We start from the raw sequence: 17,705 nt of genomic DNA, 5'->3' as shown, positions 1-17,705 counted from the left end.
GAAAAAAAATGGAAACATCTACTGAAGTATGGGCATGTCCAAGCTTCAAATGCCACCATATCAACAAAGTGGCACAGAGTATTATTTTTACAGTATCTGTTGCCCTTTTCCAGTAGGTTGTTAGGAAGAATTTTGCAGAGGGATGATAACTTTTTTACATGGCACAAAATTAAGAGATCTTATAGGATGTGCCACATGCAGCTGCAACAAGAAGGGGCCGTTTATAAAAGTCTTGCACTCTTGTACAAAAGTTTGCTCAGTTCTTGGAAGATTTGGCTCCAACCTATTATGTACTGGGACACGAATGGTGCAGTCCTATTACTAGTTTCTCTCCACTCTAAATCCAAGTAACTGGAGGAGCAATCCTAAACTATTGCACTCTGAAGTAAGTATCTTTTGATTCAGTAGGAGTTTACTCCTAGGAAAGGATAAGATGCAACCTCTGGATAGGATGGCATCATAACACTGTCAGCCTAATCAGAATTACACCCTTTTAAGTCAGTGGGCTTAGAAATGTATAATGCTTCTTGGGATCACACTGTAAACTTATCGCATGAAACTTTGCAGCAGAAAAGCAATCATGACCAGCGAGCTTTTTCATGTTCTATTTTATTTTAAAGTTTCAACTCCATATTTCCTTATTATTTTTGATCCCTTTTTGTTAAAATGCATTTGTTTGATATGGTTTCAAGGTGTTTCCATATTTTTTTTCAGATGTGTTTGTGTGTTGACTAATGACTAAAAACGTTTTATGGACAGTGTTAACACCATTTGTTTCTTGTGGTATATGTTTAGTTGTTTCAGTGCAAAACAGGAATTTAAAAAAGAGTACGTGCCGAATGCTGCTATGATTGCCTCCAGTGGGAGTCACATTTCATTGAAACTAATGTGCCATAAATGTCTGATTGAGGATGTACATTTTAATCAGTTAATCAGTGAACATAATTGATTAATTGAAGATTAAAACGATGGAATTTAATTTGAGATGTTTCCTAGGAAAGCATGCTGGGTGTTGATTACATTGATGGAGGCAGCTTTTGTTAATTTTTTGATTGAGGAAATGCATTTCATTTAAATTTCTGAACTATCATGATTTATCTGTTATTCAGTCATTATTTTTTATTAAATAGCTGCATTACAGATAAATAATCAGCTCTGAGGTACTGTATGGTATATTTGATTAACCAATTAATTTGTTCAGATGTAAGTTAATTAATTGATTCAGAATTCTGCTAATTAGATGAGAGCACAATGCCTGATCTTTTTAAAAAGCTTGTACTCATTTATTGAAATGCTAGGGGGTTTTTTGTTTGGGGTTTTGTTTACTGTCAACCATTTCCCCCTCGGGACACAAGCAAATTGTATAGTACTTATTTGTAATACAATATCACCATCCTTAATAGTACAAGAATTCCCTGTCTTTTGTGAGCACCTGGGAATAAGTGTTCAAATGTAAAATGTTATGTCATTGTAGATCATTGCTTAACAATTCCTTCTCCTCCCTCATGGGTTTTGTTCTGCTTATTGTTTAAAGACTCATGAATGACTTACAGTGCAATCCTATGCATGTTTTCTTAGAAGTAAACTTCACCTTATTCAATAAGGCTTTCCCAAGGTAAGTGTGCATAGGACTTCAGTCTTATTTATCCCTATGTTGGGATAGGGAGATTCTGGTGACCATAAAATTATGAAAAACTGAATGATGGTATCAAAGGAAAGTGTCGTCCTTTCATTTCTTAAAGGCAGTAAATTATAACAGGATGGAGCGATCTCATGTGATTCAGTTCTGAAAGATGTCTGAATTCTACAGCAGCATAACTTTTATGAATATCTTCACCCTCTCAGAAAAGACTTCCCTTACAAGTGAACAATGAGAGTCAGGATGTGCATCATTTATGGATTTGTTTATTTATACAAATATTAATTAGTCTACATTTGGAAAGTCTTTTTAGACAACATTTAGCATCTCAGATATTTTGTTCAGCGTTTGAATGTTATGAGGAATGCAGTGCCTGAAAGCAAGCAGGAGTAACCTGTCATGCTTTCACAGATCATGAAAGTAATCCTAGCCAGTATAAGACCATCTCTGGATCTGGCTATGTATGATTTATAAATTCCATGGCAAATAGGTTATACATTAGTAAGGCTCTTTTGCCCACACAAAATTGTTATAGTTCACTATGTTTACAAAAGTCAAAAATTGCACGCTGGAGCTCAATTCAAAGGTGCCACCTAGGGTTGCCAGGTCCCTCCTTGCAACCAGCAGGAGGCTTCAGGAGGTGGAGTTAGGGGTGGAGATCAGCGTGGTGTAGTGGTTAAGAGTGGTGGTTTGGAGCGGTGGAGTCTGATCTGGAGAACGGGGTTTGATTCCCCACATGAGCGGTGGAGGCTAATCTGGTGAACTGGATTTGTTTCCCCACTCCTACACATGAAGCCAGCTGGGTGACCCTGGGCTAGTCACATTCACTCAGCCCCACCTACCTCACAGGATGTCTGTTGTGGGGAGGGGAAGGGAAGGTGATTGTAAGCCGGTTTGAGTCTCTTTTAAGAGGTAGAGAAAGTCGGCATATAAAAACCTACTCTTCAACTTCTTCATCATCTACGTGATGACGTACGTCCAGTTTGTAGGGCGGCACCAACTGGAGCGGTGGAGGAAAAAAGCATCCCCAGATGACCACCGCAACAAGGGAAGGAATGAAAACAGAACAGGCTGCAAACTGCACCCTGTCCTCCTGCCTCGCATGAAACAGCTGGTTGGGACAAACAGCTGATCATTGGCGAGGCTCTGGGAGGAGCGGGGAGGGTAGTTGGAGGGGAAGAAACAAGGTGACTCACCTTGGGTATGGAGGTTCAACTATGTAGTTTGCCTGTTAGCAGCAAACCATGCTACAAAGTTAGGGAAATTGTAATGTATATCAACTCTAAATAAAACCTAACTTAACTCATACTTAAGGTTTCAGCAGGGTTGAAACTTAAGGTTTCAGCAGGGTTGAAACTTCCTTTGGAGGCAGCGCCACTGCGTTGCCTCCAAACAGCGGTGCAGGCATTCCGCTCAGGAATGCATGGTCAGTCTCTCCGGTCTTCATTCCTGGGTACAAGTGCAAATAGCAAAATAACCCACTGACTTATTACTTGTTCATAAATTTCAGTTCTGAGTGTCCTGTGTTCTATTTGTTGCTGATTAACAGTGACATGCACAGTTATACCCACTCAATGTAACAATGAAGATGAAACATAAGTTGTCACAAGTGCAGTTGTCGACTCAACGGTTATTACATCACTTACAAACAGTTGAACAAATTATGCTGCAGATAATTCTGAAGAACAAGTAAATCCATTGTTATTGCAAAACACTCATAGCACCTCTACACACAGCAAAATGTGCAGCTGACTGCAATTAGCTTTGAAAAAAAATAGGGCTTTGATGTATTTATTCAAAATGTTTCTAGAGCATTTTTCCTGCCCTCCAAACAATTAACAATACAAGCAGTGGTTCGCACAACAATAAATCTAGTGAGCAGTCAACTTCAAAGACAGAAGAACTGCAAAAACTTTATTCACCTAAGCAGAAAAGGAAGGGCTTAGATCTCTTACAAATGGACAGAAGAGAGTGCTTTTTGCACTTTCAGGGAGAAACGTATTGTGGTTATCACAGAGGAAGCCATGGTTCTCCCAGTCAGCATTTTCACCTCTTGAAATAAGGGCGCAGTTGGGATGAATGGCCTAATCTCACTTGGCATGAGTGTTCAAATGGGCTTAGAATCCTGCCATCTTGTGGCCTATGACCAGTTCATTTTGCTATGATTTTCAACAAATTGAGTTCTCCATTCATTGACTGGTTTACCTGATTGCTTCATCATCTGGTTAAACAGATTTTTGGCCTGCAAACAGACATGCAAGAAAAGTTGCATGCTTCATTAAGTGCCAGTAGTGATATTTCCTACTTTACAGTGAAATCAGATGACTGATATGTCACAAGAGTATCCAACATTCCATCATGTGAATTGCCTTTCATTTATAAACATAACACTGTAGTACTAGCAGGTGCCTTGTATGAGGGCCTTTATAAGCCCAGCATTAAATATTCAGGTGTTTTAATATGTTGCCCATGCGTACAACAGAGCATCCCCATTGACAAGATATTGTGGCAATCCAGCAAGGCACAATGAAAGGCAAGGATGGAAATTAAATAAATAATAGCAGACTATGGCAATGAATGAAATGAAAAGGCACAATTTTTGGAACAGTGGAATCCATATCATTCTGTTACCTATTGAAAAGCAAACCTACTTTCTTGGTGCCTATCGTCGCCCAAATTTTTATTTCTATATGTCCTCCTACCTGTTTATATTCTGAGTATTTTTGATCTGTCTTGTTAGTTGGAAATACGATTTATAACCTGGAAGCCACTTTCCAAAAAGTAGCAAAGTCTCTTGTTTCCTGGCCTAAAGAAAGAGCTCATCATATGGGTAAAACAAACCCAACCCCCCCCTCCAAAAAAACCTCTTTTTGTGTCACTTGAGTGGGAAGACTGCAAGACTGAAACCTCTCCTATATAAAATTCCTTGCATCTAGAAAGCTAGAAGTTAAAAAGTGTTTTCTCTTTGTCATCTTTGTGATGTGCTAATTTATTTTATGGAGGATTTTTTTTGTCCCCTCATTGGAAGCTATTGACACCCCCACCTGTAGTCTGAAATGGTTCATTCCAGTAACAATTTTACCATGTGACGGAGTGTTGGTCTAGATCCAGGCTGGGGCACATTTAACACATAGTTGTACTCGTGGGTTGATAGGGGACTTGTAAGCAAATGGACTTCCATTGGACATCCTGTGGGTATGTGTCCTTTATTTTTATTTTTATTTAATTTTATTTTTAGTGGTGTAATGGCTTTGTCATTGAAACATGTTGAAAATGCTTCCTTATCTTCTCAAGGCACCAGCACCTTGTTGAATATGTAGTTAAACTCTTGTGCCTTTTTTAATAGGTGACATGTATGCAGTGGTTGCATGGAGACCATACAATGCTGGAAATGATTGAGAAAAAACGTTGCCTGTGCAAGGAAATCAAGGCTCGACAGAAATCCGAGAAAGGACTTTGCAAACAGGACAGCATGCCCATACTGCCAAGCTGGAAGAAGAACACAGGGACCAAGAAGTACAGTCCTCCTCCATATTCCAAACAACAAACTGTTTTCTGGGATACTGCAATATGATAGGAGCGCGGAGGAATGTCTTCTGCACAAGGCTGCAATGTGCAGTGTCAACCCTCCTTCCTGTTAAGACAGTGGCCAGGACCTAATTTCAGGTGAAGAGCTGCCTAGGATTCAAGTGGACTGGAGTGGTATCCACCGGGCAATCCGAAGCGAAATCTATGTCTCCCACTAAATGAAGGCATGCCTATTTGAGGAGGATTCTGTTGGATCCAGAAAAATAGTGAGATGTAAATATTTCTGCCAATCTCTCAACATGAATCCTGAGTTAAGACACTCTTCAAAAAATATAATGCAAAAACGTATGAAGAATTGTACTCATATGCTGTCTAACTGTTTTCTATGTGATACCTTTATGCTGTTGGGTTTTGTTTTGTTTTGTTTTTTTAAAAAAACTATTTAGAATTATCTCACCCTGTCCAAATATGGTGTCCTTACAAAAGCATGTAGTTGTCCATTTTTGCTTTAACGGTACAAATGTTCAAATCCAACTGGTGCTAGGGTTGTAGAAGTTATGTACCCATATTCATTAGATACATTTTCTGTAATGTTTTAGGCAGGAGGTGGAGAGAATTATAACAATGCAGGCTAAAAAAGTATTCATTTGGAGGTTCAAATCACATTATCAAAATTGCTCTGCATAATTTTTCTGTTTGAAAAGTATATTTGCTTTTAGAAAATGGTATTAATTAATGGCAAATCAGTACGGTCTATCAAGTGTGGTTGTCGGTCAACCTCCTGTATAAACCTCATTGAAATTACTACAGTGTTTAATGGACTGTACTGGGAAGCCCTGATCCAAAATCCTTGGATGTGAAAACAGAACAGAGTTATTTTCAACAAATATTGCTGTCTATCTGCCAGAGGGAAGGGGGTGGGGAGAAGGCATATGAATACAATGCCCCAACTCTTTTCACAAAAGTTTATCAGGACTGACAAAATTACTTAGCGGTTTAGGGAGCAAGCTTAAGCAGGACGACTTGGAAGTAAGCCCTATTTTATTTGATGGGTCTTGCTCACAGGAAAGTGTTCTTTGGGTTGGAGCCTCAGTATAGCAGAATACAAAGGTAGCAAGAGCACCCCCTGACCAAACGGATTAGTAGTGTCCAGCCTGAAGGAGAAACAGGCTTGAGCGAATGGATTAACTCAGCTGGATCAGGGCAAATTTACTGAGTGTTGCTGGCAGGGTTAAGTTGCCTAAAATACACATTCAGTTTGCTGCAGAAAGGTTATTGAATGATGGAGAACTCTTCCTTCTTCTGTTCAGATGATTTGCGGAGACCAGGGTTCACTGTGACTAAAGACTGTACATCCCATGATAAAGTTATTCTCTATTCATTTAGCAAGTCATGGTAATGCAGCTATAATGGCTATCGTCATTTGTCTTTGGTCCCTGAAAGTAAAGGTAACAAAATCTGTTCACGTTGTTTCACATTACTTTTATAATATACATATATATATATATATATATATATATATAAAAAACTATAGTATCCTGTGTTGCGTTAGTATGAATTAGTGTAAAGTCTCACTAAAGTCAATGGAAATGGTAGACTTCAGCTTGGAAAGTCTGATCCTTTGGATTGGGTCTGTAGAGCACATTTCTCTCGAGTAACCATTGTCATATTCCTGGTTGATCCTGTAATTGGGTCATAGTCCTCTGTGACATCATACCCATCTTACTAGACAATAATGTCGTGACCAAAGAATTATGACCTCTTGGTTTTAACAGGAGAAAGAGATGGTTTATATGCTGTACATGAGGGTGAGATCTGTGCATTAATGTATCTTCCAGAAGGCACTGTGTAGGGTAAGAAGGGGGGGAAATCCATATTGCGGTAGAGTTCATGTGATCACATATATTTTGTATATTTAAATTTTTATCTATGCTTCTAAAAGTTCAGCAGCATGAAAAGGTTCCTCTTTTAACAATCATTTTAAGAATTATTATATTCTCTGAGAAGAGAAAAAAGACATGCGTCATTTGAATTTTATTGTCATATTGGCTTTTTTTTTTTCAAATGATATTGACAGTGATGCCGCCCGTGCACTCACTGATCAATAAGACCAAAAATAAAGAAAAATGTTAGTAGGTTATTTTGTAATCTATATTGCTAAAATTGATTATTACTTTATCAATAGTAGTTTCTTTCCAGACTGGAATAAAAATAAAGTTTTTAAATATTTTATAACTAATGTATATTTTGATGTCCAAATTGACAATTTCTGTATAACAAAGAGAGAGAGAAAAAGAAAGTGTGGGGGTTTATAAGTGTGTCTAACAGGTATTTAAGTACTGTTATTTATGTTTTCGTAACAACACAAAGATGTAGATATATGTATCTGTGCATATCACCACAAGTTGTGCATTTGCAACAGCTGGAATGGGTATGTGGTTCAGTACGTTGCTAATGAGGTATGTAGAATGGTATAGTATAGCCTGATCGTGTCAGATCTGGGAAGCTAAGCAGGGTCAGTACTTGAACAGGAGACTACCAAGGAAGACTTTGCAGAGGAAGGCAATGGCAAACCACCTCTGCTTCTCACTTGCTCTGAAAGCCCTTTGTTGGGGTCGCCATGTCAGCTGAGACTTGACGGCACTTTTCACACACACATGTTGCTAATGTGCAGCTACTCCAACAGCCCATGTCAGAAAAGCAATGACACTGCTGTTGAGAGGAATCTTCAAGTTCTGCAAAGTATATGCAAAAGAAAATACCTTTACATTTATAACAAAGAAGATGTTGAAATAAATAATCAAATGGAGGCAAAATCCAAAGTGCTCAGAATTTGGTGGTATGGTGTTTTTTGAGAGAAGCAGTAATCCAAGGACTTCTTCTAGAAGTGTGTTCCTTGCTGCATGACTGATTATTCATGTTATCATGCAGTCAGCTGAAAATAATGTACAAATTAAATTAGTGTCTCGCTTGCCAAAACCAAATTGTGAGTTGCATTTCCAACCCAGATCCTCACCAGCAAGTTGGACTTCTTTAACAGTATTCAAAAGGCTGAGGTCACTGTAACCTTTAAATGTCTAATCCAGCAAATGTAACGATAGCATCCACAGTGAGTAAATCGAGATCCTATGGGTGAGGTCCTTTGAATAAATTAGTTGTATGAGCAGCTGTTCTGACAGCGCTATCCTAAGCAGAGTTGTATCTTTCTGAACTCTTTGTCTTCAGTGGACTTAGAAGGGTGTAACTCTGCTTAGGGTGATGCTGTAAACCCTGCCTTTTCATGTATCGGTGTAACTCAGAAAAGTATACCCATGTGGTTTAAATATAATGGGGAAAGCAGCCATGTCGAATATGAAATTATTTTGAAAGAATCATGCCCTGATTGAGATATAAAAATATAATTTTTTATTAATTTTTATAACACAAAACAAACAAACACAGTAAAATTAATATAAAAAATACAAAAAAAAAATACAAAAGAGTATCTTTACATACTAATTATTACCATCATGATTACTAGATTATAAAATCCAAAAAGATACCCCTTCGCCCTCCCCCCACCTTAAAAAGTGACCCATCACCCGACTTCCGAAGAAGTGTCTAAACAGTTTTTATTATGAAATACTTATTAACAATATATCAAAATATTAAAACTAGTTTCTATAACTCGCTAAGTAAAATAGTGAAATCCATTTTTGCCAGTTTATCCCAATATGTGGCGGCCTTTACCCATGTTTTTTTTAAATTCTTCCATGTCCTTTCTGTGTAGGAATTCCATTAGTTTGGCCATCCTCATATACATGCATAATTTCTCTCTCCAGTCAGCAACTGAAGGTTTATTCACTTGCTTCCAAACTTTAGCTATCACAATTCTTGCAGCAGCAAAACTATATTGGCAAATAACCCTGTCATTATTACCCATATTTTTTGTGGAATTCCCAATAAACAAAATACAGGCTTCCTTTTTACTCTACTGTTAATCAAAATATTAGTTTCCTTAAGTACTTTTTTCCAAAAAGTTTAAAATTTTTTACATAACTACCATACATGCATATATGTACCTCTTTCCTTTCCACATTTCCAACATAGATCCGTATCTCCTTTATTCATTTTAGATATTATCACAGGGGTTATATGCCATCTATAAAACATTTTATATAGGTTTTCTCTTTCATTGGTTATTGTGAATTTAAATTTTCTCTTCCATAAATTTTCCCATATTTCCAATTCAATATTAAATCCTAACTCCTTCATCCATTTTATCATAACTGGTTTAATTCTTTCTTGTTCTAAGCTAGTTTCAATTAATAATTTATACATTCTTCCTATCAGTCCTTTATTTCCTTTTATTAATTTTTTTTTCCAATTCAGATTTATTTTTATTAAATCCAAGCTGATTATCTTTGTTATTCATTCATTTTATTGAAGGGTGCAAGTGAGTGCAAACATGAAGCTGCTCTCCCAAATGAAGAGAAGGAAGCACCACTAGCACAAGGAGGAGATCTGCATCAAAACCCACACACCAAAAAGAAATTGTTGAGGTGCCACAGCATTTTGGGAAACTATAATTTCTTAAACTGTTAAGGTTTGCTTTCTTACCCACCATAATAACTTCACCATATTACAGCCATTTCACATTTCCTGCCCTCAAAACCATGACCTAATTTGACCATCCATTGGCCAAGATCTCCTAAGAACATATGTGATTTTAGCATGATTCTTTGAGAGAACAGTTGCAGTGACTATAGACACCATAAAAATTAGGTAATATGTTATATACTCCTTAGAAACTGTAATTCAAATTAGAGAAAAATTGTCAATAAACTCCTCAAGCAAAGTAAGAAAAGGCAATATATTTGAAGATTTACCCACTGATTTAAACATCTCATTATTCTTACCCTAAGCTTTGAAATCTGTGGAGTCAGGTACTCTACCAACAGTGTTTATGAAATTTCATTTGAAAAAAAGATATGGATTTTATGTTAGCACCAAAGGCACATCAGCCAATACAGATGTATGGGATTATAAATCTACTTTGGTAAGGCAAGTTATACTGCAGTAATAGGAGGTAAGGGTTATGTGACTTCATAATACCATCATTAATAAAGGAATTAACAGTGCATTCCTAAACAGAGTTACACTGCTCTAAGTCCACTGAAGTAAATGGATTTAGAAGGGTGTTACTCTCTTTAAGATTGCATGTTAAGTCACTTTAGGTATCCTCACACCATTTGTTCCAGAACAAATTCAGAATCTTCAAGGAGATTACTTGTTTCAGTGATGCAGTCATGGACAGTAGCCACTAAGAATTATTTAGTAACAAAAGCCTAACTTGGAATTACCAGGTCCTCTCTGTGTCTTCCTTTTTTGGGCTATAGTATGGGATTTCATCTTATATTGCATCTTGATTTCTGCAATGGCCCAAAAAAGCCCATGGGGGAATGCTGATTTTCCTTTCCTGTCCTGTCCTTTCTCCCTTAGAAGCTCCTTGATTCATAAATCTTGAGCAGCATAATTCTAAATCTATTGTTTAAGGGATATAAGGACTGAAATGAATTTTGCCACTGCCAATGTAACCTTAGGATCGCTGTCACTTAATAAAATGCCAACAATGTCCATGATCAATTATTATCATTAGTATAACAATTGAGCATCACTCAGAATGGCACTGTCAGGCACAGTTGAGACTGGCCAAGCATTCTTTTATTGCCATTCCTATTTCATTGCATATGCATGTCTTACCTTTAGCTGAAAGAATGAAAGCTGCATTGTGACACTTAAACACTGTCCTTCAATAGACTTTGAAAGGTGTAACACTGTTTAGGACAGCACTGTTAATGCTATATTAAGACAGGGAGGACCAGTTGGTAGATTACATGCCTGATGCAGTCTCTAACATAGATTTACTTGGGTGCCATGGCAGAATCATTTTTAATGGCTGCATTGCTATCTCAGGGACATTCTGGAAAGACAAAGGACTCCAGCCTGCCTCACAAAGGCATCTTTCAGGAAGCACATTAGTTCTTCACCCACCTCCACCCCGAGCTGGAGGCACCATCCCATTCAAGCTCATGTTCTTCTCGTCTGTGAAGTCCTTACTGCCCAAATTTCTTTGTAGAAGTTGGAAGTTCACTATCTAGAAAACGGCACCCCCAAGACTGTGTTGCCTGTCCCCGATTTTAAGAGATAGTGCTTGTCATGGAAAAGTGGTGTTGCCTCCAAGACAACCAAATACTATTTCAACATTTTCTATGTTCTCTAGCATCTCAACAGGGAGAGAATGATAAAAGGTAGCAACATGAACTCATTCAAAGCTGTATTTAAATATGCAATCTGTATAACATCCAGGTCACATGTATACACCCACACACTTATACCGACTGTATATATGAAAACGTTTGGTATGCACTTAACTTTGCTTTAAATTTCTAAAGTTAAACATTCTAGTGTAGCAATTTTGTGTCAAGTGCACTGTGATTTCAAGAAAGCACAGTAAAGTCACAGGTCTTGTTAATTCTTGCACTAAAAATGTGTTTACGTATATTAGAAAATGTATGTTTACTTTATTGCTCTTTTTAAAAAGAGGTTAAAGCTGACGGTATTAAATAGTATGTTTTTTTTAAGTGGCCAATGGCACTACATTTTTAAGCAACAGGGTTTTTAAATGAGAAGAAACCATAACATGTTCATTCCAATGTAATATGTTTACCAATATTTTAAAACTGAATGTCATATTGCTTTTTCATATTTCATTAGAAATGTCAGGTATGTGCCTGAAATATGTATGGAATAAATAGATGATAACTGTAACCATGTATTAGCCATTTCTATATACACAATTTGAATACATATTAATTTCTTTCCATCTTTTGTACTTGTTTTTTTTTTAGGTAAGATGTAATTAAATGTACTTTGATACTTTGGAAGTAATAAGATGTTGTTTGAAGATCAGTTTTGCTTTCTTTAGTGCATTGACAATATTTTACAATAACTTCGTGCTTATTTATTTGTGCACCAGTGTAACTATAATAAAAGCAATAGTTTAAATATTCATCTTTTTATTTCTGATTAATGGTGTCAATATTCAACATGTGTTGTCTGGGAAAAGCTAAAATAAGAGGATAAATACAATCTTTAAAACTTTTTTTTGTAGAAAAGGAGAGGGCCATTTCAAATTCAGATTCATTGCATACTGTACAAGGAACATGAGTTGTTTATTCATTGTCCTTGAGAAGTCAAGAAACAGGATCTATAGTACAAGCCTATGCAAAGTTACTCCCTCCAAAGTTCACTGATTTCAGTGAGCTTAGATTGAAGTAACTTGGATAGGAATGCGCTGTTAAAGAGTGATATAGGATGTCCATGATGTTCATGACTTGAGCGTGCTTGATTGACTTCCAACAGAGCCACATGGCATAGTATATCTCTGAAAGACCTTATATTTTCAGAAGAGATTTGTGAAGTGGCAAGAGAAGGGGGAGTCTGAAAAATATATAGACCAAAACGTCCCTTGTTGTATGGACTTTGTGTGCTTTGGGGAGGCGGGTTCTGATCAATGTCTATTTGTATGGTTAGACGATAAAACAGAAGTCCACATATACTCGAAGGAGTGTCCTAGTACCCTGAGTAACTTGAGTCTTTGTGGCTCCTATTTCACCTTGGTTTTGCTTCATAGATAGATTTGCCATGTTTCCTGGAAAATCCACCATGTAGAGACAGAAGAAAAATGTGAACAATATCAAGAAGAAGTCAAGACGCTACAGGTATGCATTCAGAGTAAGTGACAGGCATGCCTGTAGCTACATCATATTTTCACTATTCAAGATGAACTTCATCCATGCCCTTGAGAGGATATTTGGGATGGCTTCAGACACAGGCAACCTGCGCATGGATGTCCCCAGCCCAGCAGAGGCAGGTAGGCATGCAGACAGAAGTACCTGGGACCAGCAAAATTGCAGGAGGTACCAAGAAAAGACACAGAAGTGTGGGGCTATCTGGCTTTCCCCCTCTTCCTACACTCCCTCCTTTGTGGTTGCAGGCTGGTCCTCTCCTGGTAGTAGTAGTAGTAGTAGTAGTGATAGTTATAGAACCCTCAACTGCCCTCCAGAAGATCCTTGCCTCTTATATAACCAACACTTTATTCTTTCATGTACACTAAAACTCTAAAGACTTGGGATAGGATTCAGATCCCCCAATCTGCCTTGAAGCTCACTGGGCAGTCTTGGACCAAACCATTTTTCTCAGCCTAGCATGTCTGAAGATAACATTGGAAGGGAGAACTCTGTAAGTCTTCATGAGCTCTTTGGAGGAGAAGGAAGAGGAGAAGGAGGAGTAGGAAGAAGAAGAAGAAGAGTTGGTTGTATATGCTGACTTTCTCTACCACTTAAGGAAGAATCAAACCAGCTTACAATCACCTTCCCTTTCCCTCCCCACAACAAATGCCCTGTGAGGTAGGTGGGACTGAGAGACCTCTTAGAAAACTGTGACTAGCCCAAGGTCACCCAGTAGGCTTCATGTGTAGGAGTGGGGAAACCAACCCGGTTCACCAGATTAGAGTCCACCGCTCATGAGGAGGAGTAGGGAATCAAACCTGATTCTCCAGATTTAAGTCTACCGCTCCTAACCACTGCTCTTAACCACTATACCACAGTGGCTCTCAAAGGGCAGGATAAAAATGTGATAGATATGACTAAACCCATTAATGGAACCCATAAATTACACTTGAGCTTTTACTACTGCTGATGCTATTACTACTACAACAATGATAACACAACAACGACTTATATGGAACCCTGAATGTGCTTGATTTTTCCCCCTTTATAAACCCCCTTCCATTTGATGACCCAGTCCTTCCATGTGTACTCAGTTATCACTGGAAACGGGGCAAAGAAAGAGAGAAATGCAGGTTGGGTTGGTATCTGGATAGCTCCAACAGAAAAAGATATTATGACACCCTAAAAAAAGTGTCATGACATTAACAGTGCAAACTGAAATAGAGTTACACCTTTCTGAGCCCATTGATGTCAATGGGCATAACTCTGTTTAGGATTGCATTAGATCACGATGAATAGCCATCTGTTCTAGCCATCTAGCCATCTACTGTCACTAGCAGTAGAAAAGAGCAAGAGTCCAGTAGCACCTTAAAGACTAACAACATTTCTGGCAGGGTATGAGCTTTCCTGAGCCACAGTGGCTCAGGAAAGCTCATACCCTGCCAGAAATGTTGTTAGTCTTTAAGGTGCTACTGGACTCTTGCTCTTTTCTACTGCTAGTGACAGTAGATGGCTAGATGGCTAGATGGCTAGAATAGATGGCTATTCATCGTGATCTAATGCAATCCTAAACAGAGTTATGCCCATTGACATCAATGGGCTCAGAAGGGTGTAACTCTATTTCAGTTTGCACTGTTAATGTCTTTTCTACTGCTAGGAATGCATTGTAACTGTACTTTGAAATAAAGAACAGGTTTATGGTCGACAGGCTGCTGGACACTGGGGGGCAAGGAGACAGGGATGGGGGGCACTGTCAGCAACAGCGTGAGGTCTGTTCCAGGGAAAACCCAGAAGTGACACCACAACTCTCTATGAACTCTAGAAATTCCTGGAAGAATGACATTACTTCTGGGTTTTGTCTGGAAGTAACATCAGGCCCTCAGCCTACCGGTGATATTTTAATTTATTGTTCTTCCACCACCACTCCAACCGGCAGTGGTAAATGGGAGCTGGGGGCAGAGAATCCCCTCCCACAGGGACTTGGCAGCCCTAAACAAGTTGCTTGGCAAGAAGAAGGTGGTTTCTTCCTGCTTCTGTTGCCCAGGTTCTTCTGACTTTCAGTGGCAAAATAGGTTGTCTTTCAGTGGCAAACTAAAGCAGAGCAGAACAATTCAGACAGAATGCTGACACTGGACTTTTGCCTTTGAAAAGGTATCTTCAGTCCTTATATAGATCATGGCTCAAGTTAGGAGCACTGGATAATACAAATGGAAGGAATAATTAATTGTGCATTTACTATACCACTACGCTTTGAAGTACAACCTCTTTAGATTTACCATATCTTTCGCTCCATAGGACGCACCTTTCCATAAGATGCACCTAGTTTTTAGAGGAGGAAAACAAGAAAAAATCTTGTTTTCCTCCTCTAAAAACTTGTCCTATGGAGTGAATGCCCTGGGAGGCGGGCAGGGCCGCACAGAGTGAGCCAGCGCATGCACCCAGCCAGCTCTGTGCGCCCCCCCCCCCCCGCCTCCCAGTTGGGAGGCAGGCAGGCGCACAGAGCCAGCTCACGTCGTTCCAGCGCGCCAAGCCGGCTCTGTGCTCCCCCCCCCCGCTTCCCAGCTGAGAGGTGGGCAGGGCACAGAGCCGGCTGGGCGCGCTGGAACGGTGCGAGGCGGCTTTCCCCGGCCGCCTCCCAGGACGCCCAGCCGGCTCTGTGCGCACATTCGCTCTATAAGACGCACAGACATTTCCCCTCACTTTTGAGGAGGAAAAAAGTGCATCTTATGGAGCGAAAAATACGGTACCTTAGATGTAGAATATTATATAAAGAGTTGATTTATCACTGAGAGAGCCTGCAATGGCTGGCTCAAATCACCAGAGATAAATCTCAGCTTTAATGAAAATTCAGTCAGAACCAGCTCCCCATATTTTATCTAAAACTGGGAAATATCAGAGGTTTTGGCCTCTAATATTTTCTTCTTTCTGCATCATAATGACCACTTTCCACTCTTACCTGGAATATGGATGGCCATTACTCAGTTTTCCAGTGTAATATTTTTAACGCTTTTTTAAAAAAAGAATGGTCTGGAGCTTTGGAAAGAATAACTAACAAGTGGGGACCAGTATGTAATCACATGAGGGAAAGCTCCCCCTAAAAGGAGATTCTTTACCCAGCAACCCTCTGGGGAAGCCTATGCCAAAACACTGGGCTTCTACAGTGTCCCTTTGCCCAGTTGATCCATTCAACTGTGTTAGCCAAAATGCTTGGTTATGAATATTGATATGGGGAAATTAGCAAATCAGTAACCGGCACGGGGCATAACCTCAGGATCTAACCTTTGTTTACGGTAGTCCGTTCCAAGATTCAAACAAGAGGCGGAGGCAATGGTTTCTTTTAAGAAGTTTACTTTAAAATATGTGCACAAGCAATACACCAACACGTACACAACATAAAATCAGAGCCTAGGAAGTGAAGTATTGAATAAAGAGACGTTCGCCAATGTGGCAGTTTCCGTGATGAGGGATAATACTACACCTGGTCTAGCAGCAGAGATGTCCTGGATTCCGGTCATCTAATAGAAAGGAGGGGGACAGGGATTCCCAGGGCTTGACCAGCAAGTCGGGAGGGGATATTGGCTGGGCTGTGCAAAACCCATACCAACAGAGTGACGGCAAGTATGAGAGGGGTCAGAGAAGGATAGCTTATGGCTGAAAACTACCCCAGTTATACTCTTTTTGGGATGGGGGATGATGGGCTTACCCCCTTGTGGTTCCCATGGCAAACAAAGATAGACAATAGCGTTAACGATCGGCTCCTGGGGTGGGGCGATGGGTGATTTAGACAGGCTAACTAGAACCTATGGGCTTTGCACAATTCCGGGAGGTCTGGGAGACCATCGTTGATGGGTTTATTGAGTTTGACACAAAGGCGTGAATAGCTGCATCTGGGGTGAGTCATTTCCTAGTCGCCTGAGGTGCGGTCTCTTTGGTGCTGATACCTTGGGGCTTCCAATGGATCATTAGTCATGCAGATGGGGGGCTGGCTACGTGTCTAGTTGTTCCTTGCAAACTGGCATCTGCTGGATACTAGGATGGGATTGCAGGAAAATGGATTCCCTCTGGTTCATTTCGGAGGGGTCGTCCTGCCCGCGGATCCTTGGTGCCAGTCTCGCAGGATGATGCATGCATCCTTCCCTTTGCATCTAGGGCTTGCTGTATGTCTGGAACGGTGCTGACACGTGTTATTGTGGTGGCCAGGCAACATAGTTCAGGAGAGGGCCACTGCCAGGCTTCAACAGAACAGGCATGAAGTCTCTGGGAGATGAGTGGCCATGCAACTCTAAGCACTGCAAACAATTCAAACAGCCAATTAGAAAACTGCAAACATCACCATGGCAAAACAATCTGGGTTGTTTTGAGTCTTTAGACTGGCAGAGGGCACAAACAGATGAGATGAAGATTCTACTTGTCTGTAAAAGGCAGATTGTACATTCGTGCATCCAACAGATGGGACTACTCCTGATTTTAAATTTCCACCTTTGATTTTCTTTAAGATGGAAAAAAATGGGAAAGCATGGGTATTCTAGGTCTGCAAAGCAAAGCAAAGTAGGTGGCTCCGCTAGAAGAGAAAAATTGCTGTGGAAAAACTCATAGGACATTAATTTAGGGAAGGGAAATTAATCAAGCAAATCTGGGAAGAAATTGATTATTGGAAGGAAATTAACAGCATATTCCTGAAAGGAATGCCTGCGCTGGTTTTAGGAGGCAACCCAGCGGCGTTGCCCCCTAAGGAGGTTTCAGCACCGCTGAAACCTCTACCCGGC

The 17,705-nt window shown here is 39.6% G+C and overlaps 1 protein-coding gene across 3 annotated transcripts in view; it reads left to right on the top strand.

Moving 5' to 3' along the window:
• The window catches only part of NYAP2 (neuronal tyrosine-phosphorylated phosphoinositide-3-kinase adaptor 2), a 197,485-nt gene extending 192,245 nt beyond the window's left edge, over nt 1–5,240 (top strand). For all 3 annotated transcript variants that reach the window (XM_056850017.1, XM_056850018.1, XM_056850016.1), the window contains one exon: nt 4,986–5,240. In XM_056850017.1, the coding sequence (XP_056705995.1) occupies nt 4,986–5,213 (228 nt within the window). In that variant the 3' untranslated portion in view covers nt 5,214–5,240. The remainder of the gene's footprint in view (nt 1–4,985) is intronic.
• Nucleotides 5,241–17,705: the final 12,465 nt, after the last annotated feature.

Source organism: Euleptes europaea, chromosome 5 (genome assembly GCF_029931775.1).
Source record: "Euleptes europaea isolate rEulEur1 chromosome 5, rEulEur1.hap1, whole genome shotgun sequence".
In the NCBI taxonomy this organism is placed as follows: domain Eukaryota; kingdom Metazoa; phylum Chordata; class Lepidosauria; order Squamata; family Sphaerodactylidae; genus Euleptes; species Euleptes europaea.
The sequence above is the reverse complement of the archived record's forward strand: the minus strand, read 5'-3'. Positions and strand labels throughout refer to the sequence as shown.